Source organism: Panthera pardus, unplaced genomic scaffold (genome assembly GCF_024362965.1).
Source record: "Panthera pardus isolate Hobbes unplaced genomic scaffold, ASM2436296v1 HiC_scaffold_22, whole genome shotgun sequence".
Classification (NCBI taxonomy): Eukaryota; Metazoa; Chordata; class Mammalia; order Carnivora; family Felidae; genus Panthera; species Panthera pardus.
This window is the reverse complement of record NW_026526788.1, coordinates 86,058,684-86,085,876: the sequence shown is the minus strand read 5'-3', so window position 1 is coordinate 86,085,876 and position 27,193 is coordinate 86,058,684. Positions and strand designations below refer to the sequence as shown.

The 27,193-nt window shown below is 65.1% G+C and overlaps 1 protein-coding gene across 1 annotated transcript; it reads right to left on the bottom strand.

Moving 5' to 3' along the window:
* Positions 1-1,682: 1,682 nt before the first annotated feature.
* Positions 1,683-26,905, bottom strand: PWWP2B (PWWP domain containing 2B). Its single transcript, XM_053910092.1, is given in 6 exon segments — positions 1,683-2,354; positions 15,571-16,661; positions 16,663-16,844; positions 16,847-16,953; positions 16,956-17,353; positions 26,350-26,905. Coding segments are annotated over 5 exon segments (1,704 nt in total). The 5' UTR covers positions 26,475-26,905; the 3' UTR covers positions 1,683-2,354; positions 15,571-15,769.
* Positions 26,906-27,193: the final 288 nt, after the last annotated feature.

Sequence of the window (27,193 nt, the reverse complement as noted above, 5' to 3'; positions counted from 1 at the left end):
ACTTCCTGCTGCCCTTGTGCTGGCCCCATCCATCAGGGGCACGGTGGGGGCGGGTGGAGGGAAGGAGCAGAGCACCTGAGTCACCAGGGCACCCAGATGTCGTCAGGGACCAGCCACCTACCCAGGTTCGGGGCCAGCGCTGGGTGTGGGCCCTGCCTCCCAGTTCTTGGGAAGAATGACGGACTATCATGGACGGGCTTGCCGTGGGTACCATGAAATCAAACTGACAAGAAAACACGATTAATTTGCTGCTTAAAGAAACAGTCACAAAGACTTAAAAAAAAAAAAGCTGCCTTCCCTTTTAATTAGATGCGCTGTCTGTCCCTGCATGCCCAGGGGCCGGTGCACCCCCGCTGGGTGGGGGTGCGGAGGGGGAGCTGAGGCTGGCTCTCATCCAGGCCCTCCTGCCGGATGGGCCTGGGGGCTTCAGCAAGGGCTGCCTGAGGGGCGCTGAGCCAGCGGGCTGCTGGTCATGTGAGGGGACCCCAAGCCAATGGCAGGAGAGGGCCCTGAGCAGGACTAGGTAGCATCCGCCCGGAGACAGGGCCGCTAAGGGACCGGGGAGCCACAGTCTGAGAGCTATCTTGGGGCCAGGCATCCCAGCTGGGAGGAGGGCACTGACCCAGGACAGCCCAGGGACAGCTCTGGGGCAGGGCCGGTCTCTGTCTCCTGCGATGGTGGTCGGGATGGGACGCCTGGACGCAAACCCCCACACCCCGGTGGCCATCCTCATGCTGCTGTGACCTGGGAGCATGGGGCTGGGAGCCCTGGCCGGGTGCTTAGTGGCTGTCCGGCTCCGGGGCCCTGAGTCCCCGTCTCCGTTTGTGATGTGCTTCTCCAAGGAGCCATGCCTAGCTTTCCAAGAACGCCCTCTCTCTGCCTTGGTGCTGTCCCCAAATCCAGGTGGCACCGTACAGAAGCCGCTTCTCCCCTCAGAGTGGGCATGGCAGCCCCTGGCACCAGACTGGGGGGATGGTCTTAGGGCAGCTGTGAGCGCAGGGCCCGCGGAGCAGGACAGGAGGGGAGGGGAAGAGAGCACGGTCCCTCCTTCCTCCAAAGCTCGCCCTGCCCTGGCGGACTGGCGAGTCTTCCAGCTGTGGACCCTGGGGGCCAGCACAGCTCCTCCTGAGGGTTTATTCTGGTGAGGTTCTGGCTCTGCTGTGTCCTGCACCCTCTGCCCCCCAGAGTCAAGCCCAGAACCACAGGAACCAGGGGGGAGGGGAGTCTCATGCTCTTCTGTCCTGGGGGGCTCTTGAAGTGCCCCCCACACACACACACGCCCCAGCCTGGCCCCGAGAGTCCTGGTGGGGCCCTCAAAACGTTCCCCAGTAAAACCAGGACCAGGCGGAGCAGTCACCGTCCCTTCTGGGATGTCCCTCGGCTCCGGAGAGCCAGCCGGGAAACCAGGAGGCAGCAGGGAGTGAGAACAAAACCACCCTGTCTGCCCCACCTGGGGGAGCCGCAGGGAGGCCCGGTCGAGCCACACGCCCAGGGCAGGCGGGGAGGGAATGTGGCACGGGCCACCTGCTTCTCAAAGCTGCCACCTTCACACACGGTGGGCGTCCCTCCAGGGGCCACCCGCACGCGACACACAGGACCACACGGAAACGCTGCGCCCGGTGCGGCTTCGACACAGACCTCCCTTCATTCTCTTTCGTGCTTAAATAAAGAAGGAGCAGAACTCGTTTTCTGTTTCTTTCTTTTTCTTTTTGGTCTTTAAAGTGACAGAAAGGAGACAGGAGCAGCTCCTACAAACAACAGGCCAAGCTGTTTTCCTTTGGAAGTCTCCCGCATTCCCAGAGTGGCTCCCCTCCCCAGGCCCTCACCGCCAGGGCGCCCGCGGGCCCCCAGCTTTGGGAGGATCATGGGGGAGGCCGGGCAGGTTCCGGGTTCTCAAGTGCACAGAGACCCCGCGCCGAGGGCTTGGGGAGGAAGCGCCCCACACGTGCAAGCTGGTTTCTGGAAGCCTGCGGGCCTGAGGGGGCCTGGCCCAGGACCTGGACGCGGGGTGGCAGGCCTCGCCTCTGCTAGGTGCCCCAGTGGGCGAGGCAGCAGCAGGAAGGGCGTCGTGGGCTCCTGGAACTTCACAAACCACAGGAGCTAAAGCCTGAGTCGGGGGAATAAAGACGTTCAGCGGGGAGGAGCCGCGGTGCTCCTGGGGGCTGTCCTCCTCCCCACACACACCTGCTCCCCTCTGGGGACCCCCCAGCAGGCTGGCCACCGTGGGCCTGGCGCATTTCTGCAGGCAGCTGGCCAGAAGGCACACGGGGCCCCTCAGACGGAACAGGTGATGCGGAGGGCACCCCCAAAGTCAGAAGCTCCAGGAGAACAGCCGCGCCCTCACCGTCGGTGACCTTGAGGGAAGCAGAGAGGGAAAGAGGTTACCTCGGGGTCAAGTGCTGGGGGACAGGCCCCTTGGGGGTCCGACCACCAGTCCAGAGCACCCGCTCATGCTCTGTCTCGCCAGGGACCCGCAAGGACCCCCCAGCTCCCACTGGCCCTCACCACCCCAGGAATCACGCCTCCCTGGTGCCACATTGTGCCCGCTGAACCTCCTGGGTGGCCCCTGTCCCACTCGTGTCCATCTCACCTCCCAGGGCCCCAGGATTTCCCAGAAAAAGGTGCAGGACACTTGACGGCTCAAGAGCCCAGACCACGGGGCTCCCCATGAGACACTAGATCCTTCTGGCCCCTCATGGCCAGGGGGACTGGGGAGCTAAAATGGTTGTGCACATGGCTTGGGGCTCACAGCTCAGACGGACCCCAGTGTGTCACCGTCAGAATGTGTGACCTACACCCTCTGGAGGGACACGCCCTCTTGGTGTGGGGGAGCCCCCTGGGGCTGAGGGGACAGACCCTTGAATAAGAAAACCTTTCCCAGGTCTCCCTGAGCAGGCCCAGCCGCAGGGACGGACGGGCACCTCAGCCCCGGCTCCCGGCCCCGCACGGGGACAGCAGCCACGCCTGCCAGAAGGGAGCTGGCCCGAGTCTGGTGACCGGGGGCAACGTGTTCTCTGCACTTTAGTCAGGGGGTGGAGGGACACGTGGCAGGTCTGCAGGGCCACACGGTCACAGGAGGTCCTGGAGGGCGAGGGGAGCTGGCGTCCAGCAGACAGGAGACAGTCCGGCCCGGCCAGGAGAGCCCACAGGGCGCAGACGGCTGCTCTCCCACCAGGAGGGGCCGGGCTCCCCCACCCGCCCCCCCTCGATGCGCTCGGACCAAACAAGCGGAAGCGATGCTGCCGGGGTCCTGCCTCAGACCCCCAGATGGAGATGCCGCGACAAGGCCCAGATTGCCCTGAGACCGCCACGCTGGGAGAAGGCTCGGCTGCCACGCGGAGAGGCCCTGCGTGTGTGTGAGAACGATGGGGGGGGAGGGGGAGAGAGAGAGACAGAGACAGAGACAGAGAAAGAAAGGGGTGGGGGGAGAAAGACAGACAGAGAAACAGAGACAGACACACAGCTCAGGGCACCCGACGTATCGTGGCAGGGGAGGGGCGCCACGGCCCAGGAGCACACACAATCCTAAGAAACACCAAAGCCGCGACACGTTAGGCCCGTGTGTGGTGGCAAAGCCTGTTCACACATCACACAGTGATCGTCGCCATCTGAAGGCCCTGACGGGTTTGATCTCTCTTAGCTGGGGACAAATAAGTGAGAAGAACATAAAAACTAAGCAGCCAAAGAATGAGGCAAATTCAACTCTGCAGAGAATAGAGCTGAACAAAAATGAAATTTACTCACGGGTATCTGCACGGATGGGCTGCGACGTCTAACACCAGCACCGAATCTGGACTCAGCCAAATAACTGTGTGTGTGTGTGTGTGCGCACGCGCGTGTGGACACGTGTGCCCAGGTCAGCCCCGTCCACACCACACCGGCCCTGGGGGGCTGGCCTGGAGGCCCCAGGACCCACCCGTGCCCTCGAGGGGCACAGAGGTGGTGCAAGCAGGTGGCTGGGAGGAGCTTAAGCCCAAAGCAAACCCCCCCACCCCCCCGGAGGACGCGGCTGGCCCCAGGTCGGGGGCTGGGTGGAGGGGACAAGACACTGACCTCCCAGACCTTCCAACACAAGGCTGCTGCCCTTGTGACAGGTGTCCGTGGTTGGTGGCCCCTCCCTGCGACATCACCGAGGCTCAGGCGCACTGACCATCCAGGTCCCAACCCGGCGTCAGGTTCCCGAGGGGCCCAGGAAAGACCCTGGGGCAGAAGGGCTGACAGCAACAATCCCCCCCGTGAGTGGCCCGGCTGGGCGGGGGGCAGGGGACGGCCCTTCCTCCTCTGTCCAAAATGGCCGGATTCCGGTGACCGGCAGAGAAGCTCTCTCAGTGGCTGCAGCAAACCAGACCCGTGTTGGCCCTGACACAGGGCTCCGGGGGTGGCCAGCAGCCCCCCGGGGGGCAGGAGGGGCGGTGGGTGCAGAGAGGGGATGGGGGGTGTGAGGGTGGAGATGACCACGGCCCTGGTGCTTAGGGCTGAGGGACCATCACCACCCCTGCCTTGTAGACAGGGGCTCAGGCTCCCGACCCTGTCCAAGGTCACTCACCTAAGCCTCGAGGCCAGGACGCAAACCCACATCCCAGGGTGACCAGAACAAAGCACCCCAGACCGGGTGACTCCAAACCACAGTTACCCCCTCTCTGTCCTGGAGGACAGACCCTTGGAATCGAGGTGTCCCCAAGGGGGAGCCCTGACTCTAAAAGGCCTGAGAAGGGGACCCCATGGGGCCCTAGGCTTCCCTGGTCGTACACTCCACCACATGCAGCTGGACGGACGTCAGGCTGAGCCCCAGGAGCGAGGTGCCCCGAGATGCCAGGCCCTCTGCTGGAAACAGTCTCCCCCCAAGTCCAGGCCTGAACACCCAACCCCGGCCCCGACCACACTCCCTGCAGGGAAGGCTGCTCCAGAGGGCTCCACAGTTCCCTGGCCCGTCAGGGAGGAGGCCTGAGCAACACACACTCAAGGGGCAGGGGTTTCTGACCTGGGGTGGCAGTCCCTTCCCTGGCCAGGGAGAGGCCCTGACTCAGGGTCCCCAAGAAAATGTCTCTCAGAAGAACATGACTCAAAGTCACTGTGTCACGGGAAGCGTGCTGATCCCAGTGAGCTCTGCCTGGGGGGTGTCTCAGGGAAGCTGGACGAGGGTGACAGCTACTCTCCATGGATGCAGGAGCTGGATGGGGCTCTGCCCGCCCCCCCACAGCCGCTGCGCGCTCTGGGCAGACGAGGTGGGGTCCCAGCTCCTGCACCGCTGAGCACGCAGATCCCAAATGAGATGAACAGTCCCTTAGGGAGAAACACTGGCCAGATCTCGGCCTGTTGCACAAACCCATTCCCCCCAGAACCGTTTTCTTTCTGCCTTTTCATCTGTCCCTGCCCGGGAAGCAGCTGTGACCACCCAGGCTGAGCTCCTCTGCAGGCGTCCGCACAGGGGACCAAGAGCCCACCCTGGACAGGGGTTTGGGCAGCCACACCTCCATGATCAGGTTGCTGAGTGGCCCAGCAGACACGGTGAGGAGGGGCATGGGGGCTCCGGGGAGGTCACGGCCGGTCACAGCGGGAGCTGCTGGGGGCCGAGGGGTCAGCACCACCCGGGAATCGGCGCACGGGCCGCCCCTTTCCGTTGAATGCTTTGGGGGCTCACATCAAAGGCAAGCACGCTTCGCTGCGAGAACCACACCACCCCGGGAGATCATTAAACCTGCCCAAGCCCCTCTCCGTCAGCAGCACGACCTTTGGAGATGTCGTTAAACATCCATCAGCCCTGATCCTCGTTAGAAAAATGCACCACAGTCTCCAGAGGCGGCGGCCAGCCCGCCCCTTTCGCCCCTTTCTGTCTCGTGCACCACACGGGGCCTTCAAGGAGGCCCCCTCCCGACAAGACAAGCAGGGTGGTCACGGGTCTGTCCTAGTGCCCTCACCCACCGCCGCTCCGGCTTGGCCGGGCTCCATGGGAAGAGCAGGTGTTTTGAGAAATCTGGGGAAGAAGGAGGAGCCCCCTGCACCCTCCTCGTACCCAGCAGCCAGGAAACCCCCCTCAGAATGCGTGGGACCCCTGCCGGGTCACTTCCTTCCTCCCAGCCCAACAGGCCCAGAACCCGTCCCTTGTCATGCAGGGATGTTCCGGGGGACCCCCCCAGAGCACCCCAGCTCCTGCTGTACCTCTCACCCGCCCCCCTGGAAAATGCGGGAAACAATGGGAAAGGCGAGATCACTACACTGGCTGCTGCTGGCGGCCACAGCTGCACAGAAAAGTTTGTTCTTCCAGGGGCTTCCTAGGCAGGAAGACACCCAAATGCCCAGCACGGCTGCCCCGCCTCCCCTCACCCCCACCCCAGGCTCCGGGGTCTCTGGGCGGGGCCCTGCCTCCACCTCCACCATGCAAGTGCCCGGACATCCCCTCCCCCCTTCCCCCCTGTCTGCCCCTCACTGGTCCGGGCTGACCTCCCAAGAGCTTGTCCCCCATCAGGAGTGTCCCCCATGGGGCCCCGAGGTCACCACTACGGGCCCCATGGTTAAGGTCAGCCGAGGCCGCTCTGCCCGCCCAAGTCGCTGGTGCCCTAGTGACTGGGTCCACAGCTGGGGCTTGTCGAGAAGATGGCGGTGACCAGGAGGGCTCCCCTCCCCCTACAGGGCCTGGGCTGTGTGGGCGGAGGGTGGGCAGCGTGGCGGGTGCTGGGCAGCATCCCATGTCCCGTGACGGCGACCAGAGCTGCTGCTCCCAACACGTAAGACCAGAACTAAGAAGGCCCGTCTCCCCAAACCACAAGCCTTCTGAACACAGTGACATCAGCCAGCAGCCACACGCAGAAGGGGGAACCACCAGGCGTCACAAAACAAAGCAAGAGAGGCAGCCACTGGCCGGGCATCGCGGACGTCCACCGTCCTGATGGTGTGTGCAGAACGCCCCCATGCAGACCCCCACCAACCCCTCCCCCCCCGCCCCCCCCCACGGCCCAGTCCCTCAGAAGTGCCTGCCACACAGTGGCCACCTAAGCTCACATCCTGGGTCTGTGACCCCGCTCCAGCCCCAAGAGCCCCACAGCACACGGCCTTCCATGGGCCACACACACACACACACACACACACACAGAGCTCTGCCACTTGACTTTGGCTCTTGGCCAAGCGCGGCCACCCCCTCAACCCTGCGGAGACCTGTGTGGCCTTGGCTGTGGCCCCCGTGCACCCTTCTCTACAGAACTGGGCCCGAAGCCACCTGCTTGGTCCCCATGGTTCCTGCAGCACCACAGAGACCCCGGCCCAGGTGTGGGGATCCCAAGGCCACTGAAGTGCTATTTCCTCTGGGAAATTCAGACGCGCTGGCAGGAGGCCTTCAGAATCAGGGTCAGTCACGCCCACCGGAAGTGGACTCCCCCCAGGAATGCGGGTATCAGAAATGCCGGCTCCTCCAGGATGGAGGGCTGCACGACTGTGGTTTGAAGGCGTTTCCCCAGGATATTTGGAAGTTGATGCGTGGCCCAAACCCTCTGGTCCGGAGGCCCAGGCGCCCCGCTCCCAGTGCTCCCCCTCTGTCCGGGGGGGGGGGGGGGGGCCCGGGGCTGAGGTCGAGGTGTCCAGAATCCCCAGGAGAGCCCGGGCTACAAGTGATCTGTCCACGTGGACGTGGGAGCCTCCAGCTCAGGGTTCTTATTCCAGAGATGCCCCGGGGCAAATGCCAACCTGCCCACCTGCCCCAGATCCTCTTCCCGGGAGGCTTCCCCCACTCCAGCTACCCCTCCAGCTGGGAAGCACCTTCTCTTGCCCGGGGTGCTGTGGGCTGGTGGGCACATCAGGCAACCAGTTCTCCCCAAGGCCTAGGCGGGGCCAAGGGTGCTGGTTGTGCAGTGGAGGGCCCGGCTGGGGGTGAACCCCAGCTGCCTCCCGCGAGCCAGCGTCCCCAGGTGTGGGATGGGGTGCCACAGCCCCGTTCCCCGGTGCCACGGGCCCCTGCTGCGAGGGTCTGAACTCACAAGAACTTACTTACCTGAGGGGGAGCCCACACAGGGAAGCACAGAATGGAGGGGTGGCTTGTCAAAGGGGCCCTGATGGAAATAAGGGTGCAGGGTGACCATGCTGAGCTGGGGGCCTGTCAGGCACAGCTGTGCACAGGGGGCTCTGGGAGAGCTTCTCCAAGAGGGGGACGCGGACCAACAGCCTTGAGAAAGAGGGAACGACCAGCAGGCACGGCGCGAGGCAGCCGCTGTGGCTTTGCCACACGGTGCCAGGGGCAGGGCATGGGGAGAACCTAGGGGTTCTCAGGGGGCCTGTCTGCCCTACACCTGCAGCCCCACTACTGGGTCCAGTCATAGTCTCGGATCCCCCGAGACCTGAAGGACCTTCCTGCCTGGTTACGTGCTCACACCCCCCGCCCACACCCCATCTTGACGTGGCTTAGAAAGGTGCAAGGGTGCTGGTGGGCCCAGGGACTCTGCCAGGATGGGGACATGGTCTCTGCACACGGCCACCAGCATCTGGTTGCTGCGGGTCGCAGGCGCAGTGGGGCACCTGGGGGGTGTGGACGCTGCTTACGCCCAAGCGGGGAGAGGGGGCTCCATATCTGTGCCCGCTTATGTCGCAAACTCAGGAAGATCAGCCAACACTGGGGGCGCCAGGGCGGAGCCAGATCTCTCCAGATGGGACTGGTTGCACCGATTTGACGTGGGACCCTTGTCACGTCCATGAGCACGTAATTACAAAACACACAGGAATAACTACAAATGGAACGTAAAATAAAATAAATAACCCTAACTGTAGGTCATAACAACCACAGAGAAAGAAACTGTCTCGATGACTTGGAAAGAGGAACTTGACACACAGCCCCCACCCCAAGGACACTAAGATCCTTAAGGAAACCTTGGAGTATCCCCACTGATCACCCAGTAGCAGTATTCCACATATATTACACAGCTGGTAATTACATGCCAAATATATGCTTTACATATATTTAATATTTGACTAATTGTACATACACATTAACTTTTACATAGAAAATTAATACCGTTGACCCCTCAATAGGGATTGGGAGCACCCCGGCACAGTCAAAAATCCATGTGAAACTTTGACTCCCCCCAAAACTATTGTTAATTGGAAGCCTCGCCAGCAACATAGTTAACACATATTTTGTATGTATTATATGCTGTATTCTTACAACAAAGCCGGCCAGAGGAAAGCAAACGTTATATTAAGAAAACCGAAGGAAGAGAAAATTTTACATTTACAAACATTCACACACTGCTGTGTGTTAATCGGAAAAAAGTCCGTGTACAAGTGGACCTGTGCAGGTCAAGCCCGCGTTGTTCAAAAGTCAACTCCATGTGAATTTCATTAACAAGCAAGATTTTCTGCATAAGAGAACAGAAATGCAAACCAAACAACCAAGAAGTAAAAATTCTGGATTAGCAAAATCAGTGGTGGGGCGCCTGGGGGGCTCAGTCGGCGAAGTGTCCAACTTCAGCTCAGGTCACGACCTCACGGTTCATGAGTTCGAGCCCTGCGTCGGGCTCTGTGCTGACAGCTCAGAGCCTGGAGCCTGCTGTGGACTCTGTGTCTCCCTCTCTCTCTGTCCCTTCCCCACTCATGGTCTGTCTGTCTCTCTCTCTCTCAAAAATAAATAAACATTAAAATTTAAGAAAAAGAAAAGAAAAATCAGTTTCAAAGTCGATTTCTCTTCTAAAGAAATTCCTAGGTCTGCTTGGAAACCACGGGGGAGGGATCACCAGCTGCCCCTCCCTCGAGAGGACACAGGACCCCTTGGGGAACGGCCAGCCCCAGGTGTGGGCGGGAAACGAGCCGGAATCCTGGGTTGTGTACAAAGCATGGCCACGGCTTGGGAGCCGCTGAGCTAACCTGCCGGGATAGCCCTTGGGGACGGAGTGACAGCAGCCCCAAAAGGGCAATCATTGCACAGATTGACGGGAGTGAGTATGTCCCACGAGGTTGTGTGCTGTGACAGTTCCCTGGGCACTCTGCAGAGTGCTGGGAGCCGACCTGTCCTGCAAGACTGCATCCAAAGGTTACGGGATGCCCAGGGCGTCACTGAAGGTTGCTAAGGAAAGACCTGAACAGTGATTCTGAAGAAGATGGGGCCCTGGTGGAGGTGGTGCTGCTCGAGTCCCACGGCACACGTGTGCAGAATGTGGGCCCTTCCCCGTGCACCCCTGGACCTCTGACCCCAGGGCAGGTGCCGGGTCCAGGGGTGCTGAAGCTGCGTGGAGCCAGGGGTGAATATTCAGAGCAGGTGTGGGGGGGGGGGCAGGGGCACGGAAGCAATGACATCCAGGGCGATGCGTGCTCTCCCTGGGGGTACAGGCAGCCCCTCCCCGAAGTCAGGAGAAGCCCCTTTGCTCCAGGTACCTGCTGCAAACACGAGTCTCCCAGCACAGCCTTGCCCCTGCTCCCGCCCCGCCTACCTGCACCCTGCCTGGCCACCCTGCACTCAGGGCACTGCCCGGAAGAAGCGGAGAGGACAGCCCCGGCAGGGGGGAGGTCGGACAGGGCCTGCGCGCCCACAGCAAGCTCAGAATTCTCAGAATTACAGGCCTTAGTTTCCTCCGGGAACAAAATAATTATAACCTTCGCGGAGAACCTGAGTTCCCTGAAAGCAGTGCAGGAAGTCAGCTGAAAGCCCATCTCCAGACGCGGAAGCACCTTTTTATTTACAGCTGGGAAAAGAGAAAAGTCGGTTTGGGGCTCGCAGCTCAAGCACCCTGCTCTCGAAGGCACGACAGACAAGGAAAGTGAAACCCTGGACACGGGGTCCGGATGCTTCTGCCCCAGCCGGCCCAGCACACAGCACATGTACGCAGACTTCCAGCCTGAAGGACCAACCGCCCACAGGCACAGCCTCCCGGGGGGGGGGGGGGGGGCGGTGGATCCTTCCGGAACAGCACCACACAACCCCGTCAGGCTCCAGTCCCCTTCACCACCCGCTGACCCGTCCCTGAGCCCAGCTGGCCTGTCAAGGACGAGGCTGGGGGAACCAAGCTGAGTGGACACACAGGCCCCTAACATCTGCTGACCAGATGAGAGGGGACACTGGGCAACTGGGGCCCCGAGGACTTCAGGCCCCACCCCTGGAAGGGGACTGTCACCCTCTGCAGGGAAGGCGCTGCGGTGTGACCACATTAAGGGCTCTGATGAGGAAACGCTGGCTTTCTCGCGCGGCCGCCCTGGGGTCCTTGCAGGAGGGGGGCAGAGGGAGACTCGACACTGAGGAGCGGGAGAGGCCACGTGACCGGTGCGGTCACAAGCCCAGGGACTCTGGGAGCCCCCAGGAGCTGGAAGGATCCTCCCCTGGGGCCTCCGGAGGGAGCAGGGCCTTGCAGACGCCTGCAGTTTGGGGTTCTGGCCTCCAGAGCCAGGAGAATAAATTTCTGGTTCTTTCCGGTGGCCCCGCATGTGGTCGTTCAGGACCGTGGCTGCAGCTAACCCTCCGGACGCTGTTCGCTCAGTGAAGCAGAAACCCAGTTCCTGGCCCCTCGAGGGGGCTGCTCTGTGACCTTGGAAAGCTCCCTGCCTTCCAACACTCTGGCGGCTCAGGCAGAAAGGGGCGCGCTGGGGCCCCTCCAGCTCACATGCAGCCTGGGAGTGTCCCACTGGCCCTAGAGGCAGGGAGGGACCCGCCGCGGCCTTCTGCCCCCCCCCCCCCCAACCCCTGCAGGTACCGCAGAGCCTGGCCCACGCCTCGGCGGAACACTGCCAACAGCCCGTCCCCCACCCGGCTCTGCCCAGTAGGGTCCCTGGGCTCCGAGTGCTGCACAGAGGGTGCTCTCAGGCCCCCCGGACCCAGGTCTCCTGTCCCCATAGCTCTGGGCCCCGCGGGGCACGCTCCTAATGACCGTCGACCCTCTCCCCGTGTGGGGCCAGCAGGCTGGACGAGGCCCCGTCCCATCTGTGCCATCCACCTCCCTGCCCAGTCCCCCATCTCTGGGTCCCCGCCAGGCCTCACACCCCGTAACCTTGCTCTGCCTCTCCGCTGCACCAAAGCTTCCTCCCCTCCAGCAGCCGTCCCGTGGGGCCTAGATCATTCCACGGATCCACGACCCCAGGTCCAACATTGCCCTGAGTGCTGGCCTGCCAGCCGAGACTCGGGCACTCAGACACTGGCCACCGTCCCCCCCGAGTTCCGGGAGCCGACAACCAGCATCCCTGGCTGGTCTCTTCCGGCCTCAGATCCCCGCTCCCTGCTCTGTCCCCTCCCCTCCTGTCCACCTCCCCACCCCTGACCCCACAGCCAGGGGTCTTTCCAGTCAGAATGGGGCCATTCACCCCTCTGCCTAACATGCCCCCAAGGCACCCTCTGCTCTCAGGACAAGGCTGCAGCGCTGGCCTCCCCAAGCTGTGTGCCTCCTGCCCCACCCTGGAAAGTGCAAGATTCCTACCACCACAGGCACTCGCCCTAGTAGCTCACGATTAGCTCACCGTTCGTTCTCAGTCATAATGTCGCCTCTTCCAGGCAGCCTCCCCGGATACCTAGTCCAGGTCAGCTTCCTCACCAGACGCTCTGCTGTGGGGCCCGCGCCCTTCTCAGCACCTTCCTGCACGTGATTACGCACAAGTCTGGGGAACATGACTCGCAAGGGAGGCCCTCCTTGACGCTGTGCACCCTCTGACCCCCATCTGGAGGGGCACTCAGCCCTCCGTGGGCGGGATGCCACCCTCGGGAGCAGTTACCCTCACCTGTCAGGCACCGCTGCCCGCCTGCAGGCCAGGCCTGACCAGTTAGCTCCCAAAAGGCCTCGCCCTGTGACCCGTGGAGCCCCTGGAGCCTCACAGTCAGGAGGGGGACACCCGCCCCATCCAGCCAGGAGCACAAGGCCGTCCCCACCCCAGGGATGCAGCCTGTGGCAACCTGGGGGAGGGGGCGTGGGAGGGGCCAGAAAGGCGACTGCCAACAGGTCATTACCAGACCCCCCGGGCACCCTTCCCTCACCACCCCGGCCCACGTGGCAGGTGCTACGGTCACTCCGAGACAGATGAGGAAAATGAAGCTCAGAGATGCCAGCCTTCGGGGCCAGAGCAGCAAGCGAGCAGCCAGGGCCCTGCGAGGTGGCCCCATGTCTGTCCCTGGAGGTCGGTGCCTGCTGAGGACCACTGTGCCCTGTCGCTGGAGCCCGCCCCGGGCTGGGCTCTCACCGGTGCCCTGGCCGCCGAGTCCCAGGATGGCTCGGGGCTTCTCCAGAATGTCCCTGTGGACACCCCCCTCTCAGCCGAGCCTCCTGCCGCCCTGCAAAGTGGGACGGAGGAGTCTCGGGACCAGGTGGCCCCGGGAGGGAGCTGCCCCCACTGTGTGCTGCTTTCCTCCTGACGAGCACTGGTCAGCAGCACAGATTCTCCCCCGGGGCCGAGGGGCTCTCGGCAAGTGCCTCAGGGGGTGGTAGCAGGGCCAGTCGGGCTGGGCCCCGGCAGCCGGTGGACGTGGCCCGAAGGACAACCATCCCCAGCAACCCCTGCCCCAGCGGCAGGACCGCGCCGGCCTCCTCCCAGGCGTGCCCAGGTGCCAGCGACCATGCCGCTCCCGTGCGAGGCGAAGGCAGTTCCCGGCTTCCCCCTGGAGGAGCAGGCCAGAGGGCCTGGTGCCCAAACAGCACCACTGACACTCGAAAGCAATCTTGTGGACGGGAGACTCCCGCTCACCAGCACCATTAGCCTCCTGCCTGGCGTGGACCTCACGGCAGCCTTCCATCCTCATCCAACAAAACTAAAGAGTCACTTGGGCAAGACCACTTTGTGCTTTGGTGCCGACAAGATCCAGCATCCCTCGCTCCCAGAGCCCCACGCACCGCTGGGGACAGCATGGGCACAGTCCCCGAAGCCAGAGGGACAGAGACAGAGAGATGCTCAGGGACAGAAACACAGAGAGGAGAGGGAGGCCGGGAGGGAGGGGGAAGGGGGCGGGGAGGAGGCCGGGCTGTGGGCACGGGGCCCCTACAGCAGGCAAACCTGTCTGGCAAGATTCTTCCCTCTGCTTCCTGGTAAACAGAGCCAGCCCTGAACCACCCCAGCCAGGGCTCCCTGCCCGCCAGGCCACACTGCCACCCCCCCATACCCCCCCCCCCCCCCCCCCCCCCCGTGGTAGGCTCACGGCCCTAGGAACTGCCCACTGTGACCGAGGATCTGAAGGTCGGTTTCGAGGACTGACTGCTCACCACATCCTCGCTGACAGCACGGGCCCACGGCGAGTGGGGGAGGTGCCCAGCTTCCACCCTGGCCCCAGACCAGGCCAAGGGCAGGAGGGGCCTGGTGAGCAGAGAGGTCGGGTAAGGGGGCAGCAGAGGGCGCAGACGGTCCCGGGGCCCACAGGACACACCCAGAGCGGGGAGAAGCCCAGAGCACCTGGCCTTTCTCCAGACTCCCCCCGACACACAGGGCACCCACACCCCATCACAAAGACCCAGAGGTCACAGGGCTGTGCCCGCTTCGGGGGAGGACAGGTTTGTGTCCGGACCCCTGGGAGTCTTTCAGAGGCGGTGACCAGGCTCGATGCAGGAAGCAGGTGGAGGAAAGGGTGGGGACAAGGCTTCGGGAGTCCCGGCTGTGACCCCGCCCAGGTGCACCCCTCACCATTGCTTCCTCAATCCTAGGACCCCCCCCAGACACGTGGCGCAGCAGTGAGGGACCAAGCCGGGTGCCCCACAAACCCCTTCCCAACCACACGTCGGCCGGCCCAGCTGAGGCCCGAAGGCCCAAGCTGGGAAACTGGCACCAGACAGGCAGACAGGCAGGTGGACCAGACCGGACAAGGTCAGCTAGAGGTCACAGAAACTGAGGCAGAGGCCCCCCTGGGGTGGAGGAGTGCCCCTCTGACAACCCGCCTCCCCTCTCTCTGCTTCTGTGGGCCTGGGCCTTAGGCTAAGGGGCCCGAAGAGGGCCATGGCCTGACCTCCACAGGGGGGCCCCACCACACGCCCCTCGGGTCCAATGCAGGCAGCCTGCACGGGACCCACCTCCTGCCGTGGGGAAGGACAGGGAGGGGAGTGGGCCCTGGGGGGCCACCACGGGGGCCAGTGACCGCTGGACACACCCCGCTGCTCAGGCCCCAGAGCCGACGCCCTCTGATGGGAACACACCCAGCCCCTCCCTGCATCCTGGGCCCCCCGGGAAGTTCACGGCGGGCAGCCTCTGCCCCTCGGCCGTTTCCTGACACCCCACATGGTGACCACCCCACAAGCTGCCTGGTGACACCCCAGGCCCATGGGGTCTCCTTCTAAGACCTGGGGTGGGAGGCCCTATAGAGTTCTCCCAGAGGGGAGACAGAGGGTAGGACACCGGCCCAGGGACAGACCCCGGAGCACCTGACCGACACAGGTCCGGGAACCACGCGCCCGCGGGAATGGGGGGTGGGGGCTAAGGCCACGCGAATGGCATCTGAGGGCAGCCAGCCAAGTCAGGACCCACTGGGGACAGGAGGGAGGGGCTGCGGCCCCAGCGTGGGGAGAGAAGAGGGAGGGACCCCTCAGAGTGAGTGGCCAAGAGGAAGCTCCCCCCCCCAACACCTGCGCCTTCTCCAGGACGCAGATAAAAGGGGACGGAGATCTTTCGCGGCCCTTGGAAAACTGGCCGCAAAACACCAACCAGCCCTGTTCTCCGCACGGTGGCTGACGATCCCCCACGACTCGACTCGGAAAGCCTCTCTTCCGCGAACCGCAAAGCAGGGTGCCGCTGCCATTAAGCAGGCCTCTCTGCCAACTGCCAGCCAGAGGGTGGAGGCTTCCCAGCAGAGCAGCGGGAGGGGCACAGGAGCAGCCCTGCGCGCTCACCTGGTCGGAGCGGCTTACGTCTCAAACTGGGTTAAGACCTCCCTTATTTCCGGGGCCACATGCTGCGCGGCATTGGCGGCCTCCGTTATGGCTTTCCGGTACATCCCCTTCTTCTTACGGTTAAATCTCAGTTTGAAAAACTCAGAGAAAGGGGAGAGTTTTGAAGTAGACAAGAATGACGTAGTCGGAGAACCAAACCACGAGACTTTGGCTTCTTGCCAGGAAGGCTCCCCGTCCTCCTTCTGGCTAAGACTGATGTCAAGGACACGCGCTGGCCACCAAGGAAAACCATGAATCTTACCCCACACGATGTCCCCTACGGCCACGGTCCTTCCGTCCTCAGTCACGCACTTGGAGACGCTCTGTGTGTGCAGCCTGACTGTCAGGGGCGGGACCGTCTGCCTCGCGGCCCCGGACGAGGACCTCACAGACGTACCGTCGCCGGACAGGTCACACGTGTCTGGTGACGGCACTTCTGAGCTGCACGATTTGGACTCGTCCAGGCTGTCGCTGCTCCACACAGATTCACCGGCACAGTCCGTCCCCCTCCTAGGGCAGGCGGCGAGGAACGCCAGGCCGTCCTGCTGGGGTTTACCCTGGGGACACCGCTTGAAGTCATCATCCTCGCCAGAACTTCCGGAAGACGAGTCCGCCGGCCCACGGCCCGTGGAGCCGTGGCCCAGGAGAGAGGGTGAGCTGGCCCGGGGGCCTCGCCCGTGGCCGTTGAGCGCCTCCACCAGCTCGGCTCTGTAGACGGGCTCCCGCTCCCCGGCCCCCGGGCGGTGGGGCTTCAGGCGGATCTTGGGGGGCGGCAGGCCGGCGCCAGGGGGCCCGGGGCGCGTCAGCTTCAGCTTGGGGATGGAGGCGCTGGGCCCGCTGGGGTCCTGGCCGCCACCAGTGCAGGGCCTGGGAGGGGCAGAAGGGCTCGAGGGACCCGTGCACGCGGGAGGGGATCTCCACGACCTCGCCCGTGCCCTGGGGCGTGCTGTAGGAGATCTTGATGGCCGGGCTCCGTGGCACCCGGGCCTTGTCCTCCTCTCGCTTCTCCCTCTTGCTCCTCCTCGTGGCGGCCGCGGGGTCGCCACCTAGCCGGCCGGGTCCTCCGGCTTGCGGGGCTCGCTGTCAAAGCCAGGGCCGCTGCCCACCCTCCTGCGCGGCCTCGGGGCACCCGGGGGGCCGGGGCTGGCCTCGGGGGGCTCAGCGTGCTCTTGCACTTCTCACAGAGTACTTGGCGCGGCCGCAGGCGGATGGGGCTCAGGGCCAGCCGACCCGGGTCACGGTTGCGGGACAGACGCCGGCGTGTCCTCTTGATGGTCCGGGGGGGTGGCTGCGGCACCCACTGCCGGTAGGTGCTTCTTAGCCAGAGCGGGGGAGGGAAGGGGGCGCCTTCGAAATACGGTGGGAACGGGGGCACGAGCGGTGGCTTGGGGTCTGCGGTCTCGGGGGGCTGGTCCCCGTCGGGAGGCGGTGGAGGGACTGTCCCCAGCTGCATTGCCTCTCCGTCCTGCTCCGCGGGGGCCGGGCCGTGGCAGCCGTTGACTGGGGGGTCCTCGGGCTGAGGCAGCGGGGCCGACAGGGGCAGGCCAAACAGGCCGGACCTGGCAGAGGGGAGACAGAGGGGAGAGTCAGGACGGGAGGACACCGCTGCACCTGGCCCCGGCCCGTGGGGCCCGGAGCACCTGGGGAGGCACACGCCCCCACGTGTCCACCACGTGGGACATTTCAGGGGAGGCACGTGCTCCACCAAGTCTCATGACCAGCACGGCGGCCAGCTCTCGGGTCCTCAGGGCCCGACGTCCACACCTTGGTTCACGGTAACAAGGGGAATTCGGGCAGATGGAGACTTCCCAGGGCCCCGGTGTAGGCATGGGGGCCCTGGGAGCCTGAGAACAGGGTCTCTGGCTCTGTGACATGGCCTGAGCAGGCCGGCTGCTCTTCACGGGCCTTGTCCACCTTCTCCCTCCTCCCAAGGGAAGACCCCAAGCATGCTCCCTACAGGGCTCAGGGCAGCCCATAGGAGCCGGGTCCCAGGCGCCGGCCGTGTGTGGGGGCAGCAATGGCCTCCACGGCCCAGAGGGGACAGAAGTCAGCCACCGAACCAGAGCTTTGGGTCTGGGAGTGAGATGGCTCCCTCCCAAATGCTGAGTCGGTCTCAGCTGTCTCCACGGCCCTCGGGTGAGGGTGACACCCACACCACCCCTGGCCACCGTAGCCTGGAAGGACCACCCCTCCTGCCGGGCACCCCCAGGCCCTCCCACAGGCCCTCCAGCTCCAGCAAGGAGAGTGGGCCAGGCAGTGTCGACAGGGCCACGAGACCCATGGGAAGGGAACACGAGAGGGCAGGAGGACCCCTCCCACGAGGACGCACGGCCAAGGCCAATGGCACAGCGGCACCCACAGGGCTCCGCAGCCACAGTCCTGCCCTCTCCCCGGGAAGCGTCGGGCCAGGCAGCCTCCATTCAGACGTCTGGGCACCTTGGGGCGTTTCGTTGTTGAAGTCAGTGGTCAGTGCTCCGTCCCCCCGGACCCCCGTGCCGGGGATGTTGGGAGGCCGTACTAACTCACCAGCGACGCCCGGTGGTAGCAAGAAAACACTCACTGTTCCAAACAGTGAAAAACAAGGCCGCGTAGGTATGCGTAACTTCTAAACAAATGTGATGTCACCTGCGAGGCCCTTTGGCCAAAACCTGTTACTTTTTACGCACAAAAGCAGACTTCTTCCGCCAAGTTAAGGGAAACACGGCACTTCTGTGCTCACCGTCCACTACGAACCTAACCGAAGTAGAAGCGACAAATGAACGGTCTGCCTTTTCTATTTCCAAATGGTTTCTCCACTTGCTGTTCTCCAGAAGAATCGAGGCCAGCTAAGAGGGCCCACCGCGCAGGACATCACCGCCTCCAGCTTGGCCCCCGAGTGCCGCGGACCGGCCGGGAGCGGGCACAGGCCACACGGGAGCCGGCCGCAGAGGGCTGCGGGACTGGCCCAGGCGCAGTGGCCCGCGGGGACATCGCCTCCCCAAGGTCCTCGGTCTCGAGGTCGATGAGTTAACAATATGGCGGCACACCCACCGTGTGAACACTGCCCCGTTTTCGTGCAAGGTCGTGGTAAAAGCCCGGAAACCACGGTTTTCCTTTCTTATCAAGCTCCTGTCTACGTGCGGCCATCCCCTGACACTAAAGTCTTCGCGTGTGGGGGCAGGGGGTTCACATTCGTCTCCCCATGACCAGAGAGTCCATAGACACAGGACCGTGGCCACGGGCCCCAGGGAGACTGCTCCTGCCCTCTGTGTGGCCAGACAGCCGAGCCGTAACCTGTAACTGTGAGCCAGGGAGAGCCGTGGGGGGGCCGTAAGGCCAGCCTGGGAGGGAGCAGCCAGCCACGGGCCGCACGGGGGCACCCGGCTCCCTCCGAGGTGGGATTCTGCCCTGGGGGAGGGGGGAGCGGCCACGGTGAGCCCCGCCACCCATCTCCGTCCTCTGCTGGGCGTGTGGCTCTTCGTGTGCCCAGTGGCCCGGGACGGCCAGGCCATCCCCCTGGACCACATGTGCTGCGGCCCCTGCAGCCACAGGCCACGCATCCCTGCTGACCAACAGCGATACCAGAGTCTGCTCCCCAGTGCTGGTCTCCTGCACTAGAGGACTCGCACGCTAGGATGGGCCGGGACTCCTGGGGAACGGGGGGCCCCGGGGTCGTGTCCCCCACCGGGAAAAAGGGTTCCGCACCCCGGCACCGGGCACACGGACCTCACAGCCCCAAGAGCCACCTCCGGTTTCTGTAAGTCAGGGTTTACTGACGCCCAGCCACGCGTGCTCGTGCTGGTGCTCGGACTACCCTTGGCTGCCTTCCTGCTCCCCGCTCCCCACCCCCCCACTGCTGAGTAGCCAGGACAGAGGACAGGCGCCAGGCCCAGAATAGCTACTGTGCAGCCCTCTCGGGGAAGTCTGCTGGGGTCCAGGTGTGGGAGACAAGGCCCGGCCCAAAGCTGCCCCCACCCCACCCGCAGTCGTGGCCAGCAGGCCAAACCTCACCCTGAGTCCTCAGGCATCGGAGTGGGGACTGGACCCCACACCGGAATCAGCACCTGGTTCTTTCCTTTCAATAAGCCTCAGAACATAGAACATTCAGAACAAAGCAGAAACTCTGAGCGCTAAACACATGTACTCACACCAAGACACACACACACACACACACACACACACACGCACACACACACACACGTGCACACACATTCACCCTGAGCTTCTGGGCCAGCGTGCCCAGCCTCTTGCTGTTAGGGGTGCTGGGATCCCCTCCATGGAACCCATGGCGCCCATGTAGAGGCCTCAAACGAAGGGGGTGTTGGCAAGGAGAACGGGGAAGGCAGGAGGTCCCCACCCCCCGCAGCCGTGGTGACCTGACAGACGATGACATCAAGACACGCAAAAAGTCCCCAGGGGCCCCTCAAGGGACAGCCTTAGCCCCAGTGGGAACTCCAGGATGGCCAGGAGGTCACCGGGGAGACCAGCCCCTATGCTGAGTGGGCACCCAACTGCCACCTGTGGGCACGAAATAAGGGCCACAGTGAAGGTTCCAGAACCTGAGAGGGAAACCTGTAGGCACATCTACAGACCAAGGGGTCCCACAGACCAGGAGAGGCCACACAGCAGACAGGATCCACACCCCTGGGACCTGGAGTGTTGTTCCCAAGGCCCCCCCAAAGCCCACTTCCTGCCCCCCTTTACAGGCACTCAGACTGTGACCAGACCATGGGGATTCATCCACATTCCCCACTCCCCTCCCAAGCTTCTCTGCCTTCACCCCACTCGGAACCAGCCCATACCCCCCCAGGCTCTCCTTCCCTCTGCCCCACCCTGTCCCATGCCTGTGCCCCTACCAGCCTGCCTGTGGGGGTGCAGAACCCCTCCTGCCAGCCGGGGTCCGGGGCACCCCAAGAGCAACCCCCCGGGGCAGGTCCTTTCCCTCACCCGGAACCCGTCTTCCCTCTAGAAGCCTCCTCTGCGGGACCCTGTGGGCTGACAGCGCCTTTGGCCACCTCCCCCCGCCAGGGGGGCAGGCTGGGGACAGCTGGGGCGGAGAGGGGGTTGTCGCCCTACCCCCGAGGCCCCGAAGCTGTGCTCCAGGGAGGTTTCCCCCCCTCACCGTTTATGACACACCCCTCAGAAGTCCCTGCGTGTTTACGACAGTCACAGAGACCGGTGCACGTGCTCTATGGCTCCTGAGTGACCCCTCCCTGCCCTGGGAGGTCAGACACAGCTTCACAGAGGACCCAGAGCCCAGGCAACACGCCTGCACCTGCCCTGCGTGGGGGCCACAGCCTCGGGGGTGCGGCGGGCTCCCAGATGTCAGCTGCGGCCTTGTGGATCGGCACTCGGGCCGGCTGACCCCGCGGCCCCGTGACTCCGCAGGCGGCTGCTTCCTTCCAGCCTCGGCCACACCCACAGCTGCCGGAGGGTAAACAGCAGCCAGTGAGGGGCTCGCTCCCTGGGCAGCAGGAGCCTGGGCACCAAGCCCCGCGAGGTACACAGCGTCCCCCTGCCCGATTCGCCGATGGCGAGGCAGCTGAGGGAGGCCAGGGCACCCGGCGGGTCTGGTGACAGTAGCGGTCTGGGCTCACGTCTCAGCTCCACTGCCTCCAAGTACAGAGACACAAGCCGTTCTCGAAGGATCTCAGCACCCTGTCTCCAGCGGGGTGACCTCAACTGGACCAGAGGGCACGAGGCGTGGCAACACCACAGCCTGTGGTTTGCCTACGGGGCCCAGCCCCTCGGTGAGGCCAGGCTGTGCTGACACTGGCACGTGCCCAGGGTTGGTGGCCCCGGCCAGCCTGGCAGTGCCCCCCCAGGTGGCACCTCAGGGCCTCAGCAGGCGAGAGGCCTGGGAGCCCCGCTGTCCCGCCCTTTACTGTCCTTGCTGGACCCACCGGTTGCCTACCCAAGGATGGGGTAGATGTGTGTGAGGAGGGGCCCTGGGACTGGGGTGACTCACAGTGCAGAGCTGGGGCCTGGAGGGCCGGACTGACCAAGGTCTCCATGCAGGAAACTGGGGACCCCCAAACGAAACCTCAGCACAGCGTCCTCGGGGAGTTGGGGGAAGGGCAAAGGAAAGGTGGGGGACACCGAGGTGAGGAGCCCAGGAGACTCTGATGGGGGTGAGACCCAAAAGCAAAGCAGTTTTTCCCCCGAGTGTCCCCACTCTGCCGAGACGAAGGCATGGCCATCTGGCATGGACACCGGGCCCAGAGAGAAGCAGCCTAGCCTGCAGTCCTTGGCAAAACACCAGCGGCCGGGCCTCGGCTCACCCGCCCTCCCTGAGGTCTCACCCATGCAACCAGCTCAGCAAACCCCCAGAGCAGCCGGGCCCGAGCTGGCCCGTGGCCAGGAGGAGACGGCCCGGCCGCCTGCCAGAGCTCCTGGCCTCCCCTGCGGCCTCTCCGCTCTACCGACTCGGGATCCAAGCATCTGTGGAACCTGACAGTGGCCTCCGACCCCAGCCAGGTCCACGTTTGCCCTGGCCTTTCCTTCCTCAACCTCGCACAGGGAGAGGCTACCCTGGTGTCCAGTAGAGAGGTGAGAAAACGTGGCTTCTGGAACAGAAACACCCCAGGGGTCCATCCGAGGAGCCTGCAGCCCCAGGACAGGCCTGAGTCCCGATGGTGAGGCCCACCCTGCGGCCAGGCTCCTGCCCCCCACCTCCCTCCCCCCTCCCCCCACGACTCTACACGTTGGTTTAGGACACGTGCAGCAGTCCGTCTGTCTCCTCTGCAGCCCTGCACACAGGGAGTTGCAGGGCCTAGCCCCGAGGGAGGGTCAGGAGCAGGCTGGCACAGGGAAGGTAGGGTGGCCTTGCCAGGCCTCTAGGGTGTGGAGGCCTCCGGGTCCACTTCTGCTCAGGGACTTGTGAAAAACAGGTTGGCAGGGGAAGTCACAGCCTGGACACCAGAGTGACCCCTTGTCTACATGGGAGGCCGCCCTGCCCCCGTGGGTAGACCCAGGGTCTTGGGGACAAGCCATGGGGCAAGGCTGTCACATCTGGCCCCCTGAGTCCCAGACCACCAGCATCATCCCAGTAGAGCTCAGCTGACCACACCCTCGTCTAAGCCATCTGAGGGCTCCCGCAGTCCACACCCCCTCATCACCTCCACGCTGGCCAGGTCCCCTGGGTGCAGCTGCCTGCCAGCCGCAGACCCTGCCACCCCATGACACACAGGGCACCTTGCTCCTGGCCCTTCTGGCCCCTGAAGGCAAGGAGGACGTGCTCAGCAGGGCCCGGACCAGGTGTCCATCGTTGTTTGCCCGGTGAACCATCCCAGGACCGGTCGCCAGTGGTCAAGCCTCCCTCCTGGACCAGGGGCTATGCCTGGGATGGAACAGGGGTGCTCTCCTGCCCGGGGACAGGCCTGCTGGGATTCCTGACTGGCTGGAGTCCCAACCTCCCAGGGTGGGGTGTGGGTCACAAAGGCCCAGGAATCTTGCACGGTAATGGCGCCCTGGGTGACTCACAACTGGGGAAGTTTGAAAAACACCAGTTCGGGGATGAGGGCTGGGGACCTGGGGTTTGCCATCAGGCCCGATGGGGCAGCTGGTCGTCGGGGCTCCTGTTACTCTCGAGACCTCTCCTTTACCACTCGGGTCTCTGCTGTCCTGGGGCCATGCCTCAGCCAGGGCCACCCAGGTTGGGGGACCTCAACCCCAGGGGTACCCCCAAACCACCCACAAAACAATGCCCACACCCGCCCGGCACCCCAGCCCAAAGACTTGGGGCAGGCCTGGGCCATCTGCACCCTCACTACACCAGGAGAAAGCACAGCCTCACAGGGAAGCTGGAGGGTCCACGCACAGTCTTCCTGGGACTCAGCCCAGGCACACAGTAGGTAGTCAATGAATGCAGGTGAAGGCACGAGAAGGCAGGCCCTCAGCAGTGGAGGACCTTCCTTCAGAGCACAAAGCAACCTGGCAGCAGGTTCAAGGCTCGGGTGGGAGGAAGCTGGGCACCGGCCCCGGCAGCTCCACACACCTGCTGAGATCTCGAGGGCCTCTGTGAGCTCTCGTCCTCCTGTGCACATTTGGGGACGGGAATCTGCCTCTCAGAGGGCCAAGGGAGGGGATGCCGCCTCCCAAATGCCCGGAGAGTGACACTGCTCATGGGCCCCGCTCTGGGACGGGAAATGGGGGCTGCACGAGGGACCCCTCCTCTGGGACTGCTCCACCCCTGCAAGAGACTCAGGCCCCCGGCCCCCCACCTCCCACCCCAGGCCCGCACACAGACGCTGGAGGCTGCTGACGATGACAGTCACTGGCACGTGCCTGGCCGCGCACCACGGGCACACCGACAGCTGCGGCCTCGCTGCCCTCAACAGACCTAGGACGACCCCACTGCTCTGGGACCCGCGGGTTCCCAGAGGTGGGCGGCTGTGTGCAATCGGAGGGAGGTCCCAGCTGTTGTTCCCGGCCGGCCAGCGCCACCACCCAGGGTGGGGCCTCCACTGACCGGCCCTGCCACTGTCACACGTCGGGGAGGGGCAGCAGGCACCGAGGAGGAGAAACCGGCCCCAGGGAAGGCGGATCGGTGCCACGGACACGGCAGCCCAAGGCCAGACACCGCGGCCCACAACACCCCGCCCGGGGCTGCCAAGAGACCCCACCTGATGACCAGGCTGCAAACAGGAGCGCTGAGTCCTCAACATCACGGGCAGAGAGCGGAAGGCAGGGTGAAACCAGAAGTGGCAAGAGGAGGGGAGACGAGGGTGGCAGTTTCGGGACCACGCCCCGGAGGGCTGGAGGCGCTGGGGGGCCGCAGGGGGTCTCGGGATTCCCCACAAGGAGGAGGGATCAATGCCGATCGGAAAGAGCCAGCGCTGAGAAGAGCTGCACCCACTGAGGCCTCGGTTCTGGGCCACTCTGGTTACAGCTGAACGTGGCCGTGGCAGGGCTGACGCCCACCAGCGTGCTGCTGCCAGTTCCCACACTGGGGATCCCAGCACGGCCTGCTGGCTTCTACGGGGGAGGGGGGTAGGGAGGGGAGTGACGGGGGTGTTGATCTCCACACCAGGTTAGCCACAGCCTCGGGGAGGGGAGCCCAGTTGGAGGCAGAGAGGAAGGGGGGTGAGGCTGCCATCTCGCAAACATTGCCACCCACAAGCCGAGGGGCCCACAGCCTCCCTTGTGCTGAGCTGGGGAGCCCAGAAAACGAGGGGGGGACGCCTCTGTTGCGAGTGCCCCTCTCCAGGGAGGAAAGGCCAGGCAGGGCTGTGCAGACAAAGCCTGAGTACAGCCCCCGCACAGACAGGGGAGCAGGGACGGACAGAGCTGGCAGTCCTGCCCGAGAGAGGAAGTGATGGCCATCAGGGGCAGGAGACCTTGGCCACCCGGGGGGGGGGGGGGGGGGGGGGGAGGGAGGTACAGGCTTGGCAGCCTCCAGGTGGCTATGTTGCAGCCCTCGCCCCCCACCCCCACCGGGTCCCGCCAAGCACTCTCTGTGGTAGCCAGGGCGGAGCGGGGCGACAGTCACCCGGGAGGCCATATGTTAAATCACATGACCGGTGCATAAATGGCTTCTGGCACGTCTAATAAAGAGATGATGCCAGCAGGGTAACTGTTGAAGAGTGATGGTCTTCCTGCCACGTCCCCGCTACTGCAAGGTCTGGGCTCCACGGAGGGAAAAAGTTGGGCCTCCGCAAGGGGAGCCATTTACTGCTCTCAGCTTGGAGATAAGGCCCAGCAGGAGCGCCAAGACATTAGTGCCTGATTAATGCCTAATCATTTATCTGCGCGACAGCTCACTGCCATGTGACACTGTATCCAGGAGACTCTTCCTGCCTCCGAGTCCCTGCAGCGGGCGCACAGGTGCGTCTCAGGTGCCCCCAGGCCTGCCCGGGGACCCCCTTCCACCCCGGAAAGCAGGGCTCCTGCGGCCACCGTCCCCCGCCCCCCGCCCCCGCTCAGCACCTCCACGGGCGCCTTCTCGCTCCCACACTGCCCGGGGCCCCTGCGCCCCAGGCCGCGCTGCGTGGGTTAAATCCCACCGCTGGACGCAACTGCTTGCCATCAGTCCAAGCCTCAGCCCCGAGTCGCTCCTAGGAGTCTGGGGGGACCCAGGGAGATAGACAGGACGCCCCCACTTGTGAGCGACTGGCAGGGCAGGGCAGGGCAGGTCAGGGCAGGCGCGCATCTGAACCCGCTCCCCCGCCGCCCCCCAACCGACAATTCTGAAAACAGCCGAATTCAACAGTGCGTCTGAACAAAGAAAAGTGCGTTAATTATGGCAGACGTGCGGAGTTCGGGAGCCGGCGGCACGCGGCGGCGGCGCGGGGACTCCCCGCCACCCCCCCCCCCACCCCCCCACCGGGCGCCCACCGCCGCTCCCGCCCCGCAAGTCGCGACGACTTTGAGAGGCGCTCTGGGCCCCCCGAGGGGCGGCCGCGCTCGCGCGCCCCGAAGCCCCGGGCCGGGGGTGGGGGGTGGGGGGATGGAAACCGAAAGCGGGCGCCGGCGCCGAGCCTGCCCCGCCCCGGAGCCGGTCCGGGCCCCCACCCCCACCCCGCCCCGCGCCGGCCGCCGGGGGTGGGGGGAGGGGGGCGCCCCCGCCCCCGCTCACTTTTTCGTGCAGTCCAGCAGGATCCCGGCGAAGCTGCGCTCGCCGCAGCTCACGGTGACCAGCAGCGCGCCGTTGACGACCTGCTCCACCCGCACCGGCAGCCGGCAGCCGGCCCGAGGCTCCATGCTCCCGCGCCGCGTCCCGGCCCCGGCCCCCGCCCCCGCCCCGCCGCCGCCGCCGCCGCCGCCGCCGCCGCCGCCGCCGCCGGGTCAGCCCGCGCGTGACGCCGCCCGCCGGCCGCCTGACGTCACAAAGCTCCGCTCGGGGCGGCCACCGCGAGCGGGCCGGGGCGGCGGGGGGTGGGGCGCGCGGGGCACCCCCCGCCCGCCGACGGGGCGCGGGGGGTGGGTGGGGGGGAGCCGGGGCCGGGCGCCTGGGAGCCGGCGAGGAAGCGCATTGCGGGACCCCCGGGACGGGGCAGGGCCGGCTGCGCCCTCCGCTGGGGCCCGCGGCCGCGAGCGCCCGCGCAGAGGACGTGCGGGCCGGAGCTCAGGACCCCTGCCCCGGGGCCGCTCCCCGCCCCCCGCCCCCGCGCCGGCCCGGCCCGGCCCCCGCCTTCCCCCGCCCTCCCCCCGCCTCCGGTCTGGCACCGGGTGGCCACCCGGCACTGCGGGGAGGAAGTCCGGGCGACGCGAGCAGGAAGCCGGTCGGGCCGGGCCGAGGAGACGCGGGCGCCCAGCTGCGGCCCACTCGAGTCCTCGCCGCGGAGGGGGCACTTGGCGAGCCTCGTGCGCTCGGCGCCTCCGCGGGTGACCGGAGGGCGCGCGCTCGGCTCGGGGCTGCCTGTGCGCCTGGGGGTGGCCCGCAACGGCGTTGGGGAGGGTGGGCCGTCCGCAGGTCTCGG